Genomic DNA, 11,570 nt, shown 5'->3' on the forward strand with positions numbered 1-11,570 from the left:
ACTCATCATCCGCACCAACGTTTTTTAACCAGATTTCAAAGCCGCACCCGCCCGCCATCCGCTGATTGTTTTGCGGTCTATGGACAATGCAATGCTCTGCTGATGCGAGCCGCAAGAAAGCCCTTGTCTGTTCTAGAAAGGATGCAGCAAAGATATTTAATGCTAATGTATGAGCCATAGGCATACGCTGAGTTTCATTCATTTACGATGAGATGCGCTCTACTTCACAATGCAATGCAAGTGAACGCGGCGCGCCGTCGCCTCAATGTCACGGTTATTATATTGTCTCCTATATTTGTCTCCTTTTTATTTATTAAATACATGCAATTGGTTGATGAAACATTTATTAAAATTAAGATACAATTTGTACAAAACGAAATTCGCTTTAAAGAAAGGTTTTCTACAAAGCAAAACTTAATGAAGTGGTAAAAATCATGTCTGACGATTTACAAAACAAAACTTCATTAAGTGGTAAAAACCATGTCTCCCGATTGCAAATGTTCATTGCTAATGTTTATTATTGCAAATGTTTTTCATTTGTTTAATAAATCTCATAATGATGGCACATCACTAGGCTATATCATAGCTTTTATTTCTATCTCAAATGATTGGTGGTCGGTCGGTCAGGGGGTACTTGGCAAAGAATCAAATACAGTTGGAAACGACGTAGACCATTAATAACAAAGACTGTTAACAATTGTTTTTAATTAGTATTTAAACATTCTCTATGATAAAAAATGTTTGTAAAAAATATTTTAATAACACGGTTTTGGCGGTTATAGAGTTGTAATGATGGTGTTCAACTATAACCGTCGGTCTCACGGTTATATACCGTCACACCCCTAAACAACATGTTTATTGCTTGAAAGTAGCTCCATCCGGTTTAGCAATCATCATGTCGTCCTATTTTATTTAGCATGTTTGGGCGAATCGGTGGGCGGGGCTAAACAGGCCGTGTTGAAGTAGGAGTTGTGGAGGCGGTGTTTTATCCTCTTTGACGTCATAGTTCCCCACTTTGAAAAACGAGTCGTTTGCTGAGCCTGATGTCTATAAAAGCTTTTATTGGACTAACAAGGTAGTTTTCAGTTCTGAAACTTACAGGATATTATTATAGTATGATGATCTCTTATGTCAAAAGCTCAAGGAAAATTTTATTTCTCAGTTCATCACCCCTTTAAAATGAATATAGAGTAAGATATTATAAACTGAAAATAGTGACTAAAAAGAGAAAACAGAGAGCGCAGCCTACTTACAGTGCTGATATATTTTGAGTCTGGTGTCTTTCGAACAAATTTCACTGCCACCTGATTAACAAAACAAAGAATTAACGATTAAGATGTGCACAAGGGTGATTTCATTTCAGTCATGAATCCTGAACAGAAGTTTTGAGAAGTAGGTAGTGCAGTGCAAGTAAAAATCCTGGATGCAAATCCCTTTATGCACAGTGCCAAATCCACCTTTGCCCAGCTTTCTCACCGAATTTGTACCCACAGCAAATGCAGTCTATTAAAAGTGAAGTAAAAGTAGTTGACATGACATAAACTGACTTTTTTTTCTGTATTTGTTTTATAATTAACATTTTGTAATCTTATTCTTATTAGTATTCATTATGTTTATTTTACTACCCTAATATCAATGAAGAGACAACAAGGGATTTTAAAATTCATTTGGCACACTGGAGGACTATTAAAGTGAACTGCAAAAAAGCTACATGGTGATTAAAATGATGAAAAATCTAAATAAATGTCAACGCTGTTTTGGGTTATGGCAGTAAACTTACCCTTTTCCGGCATTTCTGTGGGATGCCCAGCATGGCTCCATCTACTTTTGGGACTCGCTGCAGAGTCAATGCTCTCATTATACTGTGGCACTCACTGCAGTCAATTTTCTCATCTGCTTTGGGACTCACTGCACAGTCAATGCTCTCATATACTGTGGTACTCACTGCAGAGTCAATGTTGTTATGTGCTGACAAACTCACTGGAGATTTCTGTAAATCTAGAAATTCAAAAAATTATTGATAAAATATTGCAAACCCATTTTAGAACGTTTCTTTATTTAGGGACACTTTTTACTCGATTTCTTGTAAAAATCAAAGTTTTCTAAACAATATAACTGATTTGTTTCTGACCAAAATACTGACCAGTATAGAGGGTATGCATTGATATCACTTTCCCGCTGGAACAAGTGGCAAAAGAGCCTGCTGTTTGACTGGATTTAATTTGATCCGTGGTTATCGATATGCAACCAGCAAGGGTGTTTCCTGACATAAATATGTGTCGGATTTTGACAGTACCTCCTCCTCCATGGCCAGCTCCTGATGGGGACGGGGACGGAGATGGCCTCCGCCTCTTGGGGCTGCACGGTTGGGATGAGCATTATGGAAATCATGCAGCAGTGAAGGGTCCAGAATGTTATCACGAGCAACCCATGACCTCTCCTCTGGACCAAATCCTACCCAGGCCGCCCAGTCGCCGGGAGTCTAGGATGATGTTGACTCAATAGACGTTCTCCTCTGACGGGTCTACAGTAGGAGGTACGTCCTCAGCACCAGACTCTGTGGAAGAAGGAACCAGTGGATTAATGAATGGTTTGAGTAGGGAGACGTGAAAAGGAGAAATTCTATAGTGAGAAGGAAGAGTTAACCGGTACGTGACATCATTGATCTGCCTCTGTATTGTGAAGGGACCGATATAGCTGGGACTCAGCTTACGGCAGGGTAGTCGAAGACGGATATCCCTGGTTGAAAGCCAGACCTTTTGCCCTGGATGGTATCGGGGTGTCGCTGATCTTGCGTTGGCCTGGCTCTTGTGTCTCCGACCTGCCTGCTGCAGATGAACATGCGCAGAGTCCCAGACCCTCTCGCTCGCTTGGAATCAGTGGTGGACAGCTGGAACGTCTGAAGGCTCTCCTGACCAGGGAAACAGGGGCGGTTGGTAGCAGAGTATGCATTGGAAGGGGGTAAGTCCTCCCGAGATCTTGTATCTTCTACTCAGTCTAGTCGTTGGACTGCGGATGATATTCAGATGTGAGACTGACTGTGACTCCGAGTAGGTTGAAGAAGGCTTGCCAAACTCGGGAGATAAACTGAGGGAATTCCAAAGTGTCGAAAGAGTTGCTGGAAGAGGGTTTCGACCATCTCGAAGGCAGTGGGTAGTCCCTTCAGCGGGATTAATTTACAGGCTTTGGAGAAGCGATCCATTATGATGAGGATGCAGGTGTGAGAATTAGAGGATGCGACCAGGGTCGGTTAGGAATGGGGAGAGGGACTAGTTTGCCTTCCGGAAGACGACAGGGAACTTTGGATATGGCGCAGACTGAGCATCCCTGAACATATCAAGAGACTTCCTGGATCATATTGGTCCACCAGTAGTGATTGCTGATGAGCGAGAGGGTTTGCTGGCTGCCTGGGTGTTCAGAGCCCAGTGATGTATGAACTGAGTCCATGAGGGACAGACGGAGACGAGTGGGCACATATGTCTGTCCCTTAGGACCTCCCGGCGGAGCAGGCTCTGACTGCGTGGCTTCGGCGATTTGATCAGAGTGACCACTGGATCGGGCTTACGATGATGGCTGGAGGGAGAATGGGCTCAGGAGATGCAATAATGGATTCAGGATGGTATAACCAGGAGAGTGCATCTGCTTTCAGGTTCTTGTTACCAGGTCGGTAAGTCACTGTGAAATTAAATCTGGTGAAGAGGGACCAGCGTGCCTGACAGGTGTTCAGTCTCTTGGCGTTGCAAAGATATTCCAGATTGCGGTGGTCAGTGATGCGGTGGTCAGCCAATGTCACCACTCTTCAAGAGCCAGTTTGATTGCTAGTAGCTCCCGGTTACCAATATCATAGTTTTGCTCCGCGGGGACAGTTTTTTTAGATTAGAAAGCACATGGATGGAGTTTGGGAGGCTCACCCTGCCGCTGAGATAGCACAGCTCCTACCCCATTGGTGGAGGTGTCCACCTCGACGATGAAGGGGAGATCTGGATTGGGATGAACGAGGGTAGGAGCTGTACTGAAGGCTTTCTTCAGTAGGCTGAAGGCAGTGTTAGCTTCGGAGTTCCAGGGCAGAGACTTGGCCCCACTGCGCAACAAGGAAGTGAGTGATGAGCTGAGTTTACTGAAGCCATTGATGAATCGACAGTAGAAGCTGGCAAACCCCAGGAAGCGTTGGAGTTCCTTGACAGAAGTGGGCTGTGGCCAGTTCTCCACCATCTCTACCTTCCTCTGGTCCATCCTGATGCCATGTTGATCAATGACATACCCGAGGAAGTGAACTGTCACGGTGGAACTCACATTTTGAGCTTTAGGAAGAGATGGAACTTACAAAGTTTCTGTAGGACCTGCGTGACGTGGTGGCGATGAATAGATGAGAATATTGTCTATATATACACACACGATGACAAAGCGGTGAAGGAAGGAAAGTAATGTTGTAATTGTTTCTTCTAGAATGACACCTTCAAAACCTCTTCTTTCTCCTCATCTCCTCTCTCCCTGCCCCCTCACCATCATCTATCTCATCATGCCGAGGAGGATGGTTCTCCTCTGTGATGGGATTGAATTTAAGTAGTGCACATGGTTGCTCGTGTACACTCTCCCTATCGGACGCTTTCCTTGGACGACAAATTAGCTGTCCCATAATAACTGTTCTATCGTTAACACCATTGTATCGTTGTACTTTGCTTGACTACTTCGAAATTACTACGAGATGAGCGAGTTAGATTTGCGCTCTTATTTTCAAGCACGTCTGTCACAGAATTCTGTTTGTGACATCACAATTGCTCATGCAGGACATAAGTGAAAGCAGCGCTTTCTTCACTGAAAAAAATTTGGAGTAGGATTTACTTGAAAAAAGCTTGCTAAGTTTTTTCACTCAGAAAATGCTAGTAAATTTACAAAGTTTGCCAAGTAAAAACCTAAACATATTTATCAGTAGCTTTAATTAGAAATCTTTAAGTTAAATTTACTTAGAATATGGAATTAAGTAAACTTTACTTAACCTAGTTAAGTGAAAGTAACAAAGAAAATAAGTAATTTTAATTTGGCTAGTAAAAGGTTGATTAATATCGATTTAGTTGAAATTTCCTTTGCATTATATTTCACTCAAACAATAATATTGAATTATACCAGTCATTTATAGTATGTGCTTTACTTAGATTATCTAAGTAAATTATACTTCATCATGTCAGATGTTAAGCCTCATGTGAATGCAAAGACCTCAATACTTGGTAGACAATACACAATGACGGTAACATTTGATGAATCATTTTTGTGTTTGAATGTGTCATTTTGAGCAGAAAATTTACTCGAAATGTCACAAAATGGCAAGTTACTAATCCTGACAACAAAAGCAATGATAAAACAGTGTAAATACAGCTGGAAAACAGTGAAAAATGAACCTCATTAATTATTCAAGGTCCAGTGCATGATGGGAACCCCAGTATCAGAAAAGTAATTTTATTGAGTTGATATTTACGCTTTCATTTCTACTCGCTTGAATTAAGTACTGATATGGAATTTACTTAGTTTTTTTAATTCTTGCCTGAACTAACTTTTTCATGTAAATTACATTGTTTTTTTTCAGTAGTATTTACTTCACCAAAAAATCATTTTTTACAGTGTTGATACATGAGTTAGAAATAGTCCAAACGTAATGCTCTAATTCAGCAAGCAAAACTTAAAAAAGTGGTTTCTGTCCTGAAAATTTACATTAATGTGTCTAAAATTTGGTAAACAAAATAAGATTAATTATATATTTTGTTTGTCTGTAAATGCTCTTTTTTACAATTAACAATTCCAAACAAAATACTTTTTTCCAAAGTAAAGAAAAATCATCAAAGTTCTCAATAATAAATGATTTAGAGGTAGAGTTATACACCCGTCTTGTATCTTTTTTTGTTTTTTCTTTTCTTTATTTTTATTTTTCCTATTTGTTCTACATAGTAATTGCTTCCTTCTTTGTTTATATAATGTTCTCAATAATAATAAAAAAAGAAAGCAGCGTTTTTAAAACATATGAGAGTGTCTAATGCGGATTGATAACAATTATACTCAGTTCAAGGCAAATGTCGTTCATTCAGGCCACAGAAGGGCACAGTTCTCTGTCCATCTGAGAGGAAGATGTTTAGTTTATTTTCATGTGTTTCTCAGTCAAAGTTCTTGCCACCATTTTAATGATTCTTACCAGTTAATAATGATTATGGAATAATGTCAGTTATTCACTAGACAGCAGTGTCACTTGTGGCATGATGCTATAAGACACTGGGACTGATGGTTATGATTTGACTTTTAGCATGAGCTCTGGTGGTGAAAATAAACATTTTAATATATAGCCTATGGTTAATAGCCTATCAGATATCAGGTATGATATGTAAATTGATTCCAAAAATGGTTTCTTTTGTATCTTGCCATTTGTGTGAGTGACCCGCTGATCTGCTCAGTAGCTACTTTGTGTCTGTGGGCATAACATGACAGCCTAAAAGAAAAAGAATGTTTTATTTTCCAACACTGATTTGAAGCCTTTTCAGCCACAAATACATCTTCCGTCCTCTTAAAGGGAAGTGTAGAACTAGCGCTCTGTAGCTTTAAATCGTCATTCAACAGAACGGAAATTAAAAATGAAAATTCTGCCATCATTTGCTAAACTTGACCAAAAACTTATATTTTTGGGTGAACTAACCCTTTAACTGCATATACTTAGGTTCAACATGACCCAGAAAGTTTGATTTACAACGGTTAATTTGGTTAAACTTTGCTTTTCAGGGCTCGACAATAACGCTTGTTTGCTATTCCGGGACCGGGACAAGTGGGTTTCTTTTTTCTTCTTCTTTTTTTTTTAAGCAAATATATATATATATATATATATATATATATATATATATATATATAAAAGGCATGCAGTTTATTGGACTTTGCGTGGAATATTTTTCCGCAGATGTCTACATTTATACCATGGCATGCATTCAACAAGTTCATGCATGTTTTAGCTTCACATCTCCATTATTTAAGCCCGAGCCACTAGGCGGCAGCATCACTGCTGTTCGCCATTACAACAACAAAAACAACGTGACGTCTTTTTTGGTCTGACCACTTCCGCCCTGCTCATTCAACGCATGCTTCTCTGAGCAGCTGAGTTTATCAGGTCAGTAATGAACACCGTTCTGTGTTTACTTTAAATATATTACAACCACTATGTCTTCGCTGTAAGCGTTATATGTGTTGAAGTCGCTCATTGCCGTGTGATTGAGATGTGTGTCTGTGCATGTGTGTTATGGTGGAGTGATGCACTCACTCAGAGATTATGCACCGTCAGGTTTTGTCTTTATTCTCCATCACTGCGTATGCCATCACGTCATGTGTTAGGGACAGAGACAATATTAAAGACAGAGAAACCTGGAATATTCCTCAAACCGACGAGTAAGCGTTTTTAAACGCGATACCCTGTCTCAATATATGCCGTAATTTTCGCATCTCAACTAAGGGCTTTGTAGCTTCCTGACAGGCTTATCGGCAGCAGTTCTCTCTGTAAGGACAGTTGACTCTGCAACTCTGAAAGGAAGAATAGTTTCACAATATGTTGTGTGTTTGTGTAGTTAGTTAACGTACAATGTGGAGCTTTATGTGTAGTTTATCTTTGTGTTGCGTGCCATTTGTAAAATTTTGTATACAAGTAACGTTACCGTTACTAATTATATTAATTGTAAAATATCTTTTAGATAATGAAATTAAAAGGTCTGATAAAGTTATATACACACACACACACACACACACACACACACACACACACACACATATATATATATATATATATATATATATATATATATATATATATAAATAAATAAATTGGTCAGTAATTACTTTAATCGGTCATGGATATTTCCATGAGTATACACTTTTATGATGTGCCATTTTTGATGTGTTTTATGAAATTATCATGTGCTATAGTTTAAAAAGAATATAAAGATGGAGAAATTATAGTCCATTGCTTTTTCCTTTTTTGGCAAAAGTTTGTGGAACATTAATAGAATAATAATATAAATATATATAATATAATATAAATTGCTAGCGGTGCTCCTGATTGCATCTCTCTAATAAATTGTGCCTTAGCTCGCAAAACTATTTTTTTTGCAATCTTATGAGCGAACAAATTCTTTGTAAATGTGAGTGAAAATTTTCTTGGGGGATCACAAACGCTTTCCATGAAAACGCAAACGTTTTGAGAGCTTCGTACCACAATTGTTTTTGAGTGTTTTTAAGCATGTGCAGAAATCCGTCTAAATGTTTTATTAGAAAAATAGATTACAAAATGATTTGTTTTTGTTTCTTTGGTGGTTCTTCTAGTGATTATAGCCATTTAACCTACAGGGGAAATCCAAACTAAACTTAAAAATGCTTTTTTTTTTAGTAAACCAGGCAAAATTGATACTTAACACATCACCATATATTTTAGTTGTATAAATTACAACGAAACGTTTTGGTAAAAATATCAAAGCAAAGAATGCCATAGAAGTGCTGCACAGGGTGTAAAATCTCGGTGCTCTTTGGTTGTTTGGAATAATTAAGCTCTAAGAACATAGGAACTCCAAAGCACCCGAATTATGTTGAAAAAAGTTAAAAAGCCTTTATTTTATTCATGGCTTAAACATAACACAAATTGGTGACGGGTACACCTGTACAAATGTTTACCAAAAATACAACTTTGACATTTTGGTAATGTTCCACGGGGTGGCTAAGTCAAAATAATGTCCAGTGACGTGAGGGTAAGTGGATGATAGATTTTCATTTATAGTGAAAGGTGGATGGATCTTAAAGCATTTGAACAATAAAGCATCTGTTTGTTGGAAGTCAACAAACCTGTCTAAAGCGTCAATGTGGATATGTGACCTTGAGTCATATTTAAAATTAGAGAGAATTAAACATTTAATGAAAGGATCTGTCCAAAACTTTTATAGGACTTGGAAACCCATGATTACATATTTTGAGAAGATAAAGACTCTCCCCCTAAATTGATCATTATAACTACATTTGTAGAGACTGATTGATTTAAGCATGACCACCTGTGTTGTGCTTGATTTTATATACTACTAAAATTTTATGTACAGACCATGAATATGTCAAAAATTTGATTTGTATTATTATGTATTTTAATTGATTTTTTCTTAGGAGGATATTATGTTCATTTGTAAAAGTGTACATTGTCTTAAAGTTTATTTAACTATTTTGTATTTTTATTTATTTATTATTACCATTATTGTTATATTAACATTTGTACGTATGGTTAATTATTCGGCGGAAAGGGTTATAGTGTAAAAAGTTTTAGCTTTAATTGTATAAAACTTTTTGTTAATGCTTTGGAAAAGTTTACACACACACACGCACACACACACACACACACACACACACACACACACACACACACACACACACACACACATATATATATAAATATATATATATATATATATATATATATATATATATATATATATATATATATATATATATAAATATAAATATTAAAATAAAAAAATGAAGCATCTGTTTGTTTCAGAAGTCAGTATGAACCAAGAGAAATTGGCTAAACTTCAAGCCCAGGTCCGGATAGGGGGCAAGGTAAGAAGTATTATCAATGAAACCTGAACATTAATGATTTTGGACATTTATTATGGTGTTGCTGTTGTTATTTTTTTGTCTTTACTCAGTCTTGATTTGTTTTCTATAGGGCACTGCACGCAGGAAGAAGAAGGTGGTGCACAGAACAGCAACAGCTGATGACAAGAAACTCCAGAGTTCATTAAAAAAGCTTGCTGTCAATAACATAGCTGGCATTGAAGAGGTAGAGCAGCAGCTCTCCAGTTTTCTTTACTGATCTCATTCAGTCATGTTTAGAGAACATTGAGAATTTGGTCTTGTTTTTACAGGTGAATATGATTAAAGATGATGGCACAGTCATTCATTTCAATAACCCCAAAGTGCAGGCGTCTCTGTCTGCCAATACGTTCGCCATCACGGGCCACGCGGAGACCAAACAGCTCACGGAAATGCTCCCAGGAATCCTCAGTCAGCTCGGCGCTGACAGTCTCACGAGTCTGCGCAAACTCGCCGAGCAGTTCCCCAGACAGGGTGAGCAAAGAGTGCTTTAGAAATATGGGTGAATTTATAGTTTAGTGTAGACACTGATGTTGTTGTTTTGTTGTTACACTTCAAGTTCTCGACAACAAAGCCCCGAAAGCAGAAGATATCGATGAAGAAGATGATGATGTCCCAGGTATGAAGTTTTGAAGTGTTTCTTTTGATCAAGCGGTAAATGGTAAGATGCCGATTTCAGTCATTATTCTCTCTTCACAGATCTTGTAGAGAACTTCGACGAGGCTTCAAAGAACGAGGCAAACTGATCATTGGACCTTCAGTAACTCCTGTTCAGGACAAAGTCTCCTGCAGTAGACATATCATTTCAACAACATATCCAGTGAAACCAGAGACTTTTATATCATGAATTGGCTGTTCCAGATCCATCCCTGACCTTTCTCCTGCATTTATACTGTAAGACTGATGGTTACATGGTTATAAATCTTAACCACAATGCTAGTTGAAATGCTAGTTTTGATGGTTGTGTCTTAATTATTTTTTTTCTGTTAAATAAATAAAATAATACTCATAAACATTTTCTATATGGTGCTTTGTTTTTTTTATATAAAAGCTTGAAGAGATTTGACATTAGTAATATTATAAGAATAAAATGTTTTCTCTTTGAATTGCTAAACAGGCTATGTCAAAACACTTCAGCTACCACTTTTGGCCAAAAGGGTGTTGTACAATTAATAATATCCTATGCAGCCTATAAATGTCATGATTTGTTTTTTCTTTTGATGATTACAGCATGACAATCACGTAGAAACTGCATATATATATTAAATATAAGTCCTAAATTGAGAATAAAGATGGTTAAAGTGGCAAATGGCGATATTCACAACGCAACTGCTACTTCCGGTGATACTATAAAGACAGAAGTCGATGGACAATCTGCGGAAATCTATTCGCTCTCTTTTGAGAAATTCCAGATTCCTTGGATTTCTATTGAAACGACTGGATTTCACCCACGAAAGTTCGCTGACTGACGGTAAATGTAACCACACTTTAAACATAGGATATTTTCTAATTTGGAATTCATTTGAGAATATGAGTTCGCATCTAAGATTGTTAGTACTATGTCCTGAAGGCTTTTTTTCTGTTAACCTATTTGCTTACAGGCTTTATTTGTTTATTAATTTGAAATGATCAGAACATGAATAGTGAGTTAAAATACGTTCACATTCACCGATGTTCGGCGAATTTTCGCGGGTGTGCAGTAATTCAAAAGGAATCCACGCAATAGGTAAAAATTTCCCACGCAGATTTCGCAAAGTTGATAATCCGCATTTGGCGCGTACCAGCAGAAAGCTGGTTTGAAAGTGACTTTACTTTTCTTTTCTGTGACTTTGCCTGCGACAATTCTCGTGACCGCACCTTTAAGGTTGGTATAATATACTGTAATAATAAAATAATATCTGCTATAATGAGACATATCTGGC

General features: G+C 37.6%; 1 protein-coding gene across 3 annotated transcripts; it reads left to right on the plus strand.

Moving 5' to 3' along the window:
- The first annotated feature begins 7,050 nt into the window (after positions 1 to 7,050).
- btf3l4 (basic transcription factor 3-like 4) lies at positions 7,051 to 10,666 on the plus strand. 3 transcript variants are annotated; one of them, XM_084101457.1, is made up of 6 exons: positions 7,051 to 7,138; positions 9,551 to 9,612; positions 9,722 to 9,835; positions 9,921 to 10,122; positions 10,208 to 10,267; positions 10,348 to 10,666. In XM_084101457.1, exons 2-6 carry the CDS (start codon positions 9,559 to 9,561, stop codon positions 10,392 to 10,394), a joined length of 477 nt encoding a protein of 158 aa, XP_083957583.1. In that variant the 5' UTR covers positions 7,051 to 7,138; positions 9,551 to 9,558; the 3' UTR covers positions 10,395 to 10,666. The 3 variants fall into 3 exon arrangements, with proteins under 3 accessions (XP_083957583.1, XP_083957584.1, XP_083957585.1); XM_084101458.1 differs by having other exon boundaries at positions 7,087 to 7,138; positions 9,535 to 9,612; XM_084101459.1 differs by having other exon boundaries at positions 7,091 to 7,138; positions 9,554 to 9,612.
- Positions 10,667 to 11,570: the final 904 nt, after the last annotated feature.

Source organism: Abramis brama, assembly GCF_963993115.1.
Source record: "Abramis brama genome assembly, chromosome: 23".
Lineage (NCBI taxonomy): Eukaryota > Metazoa > Chordata > Actinopteri > Cypriniformes > Leuciscidae > Abramis > Abramis brama.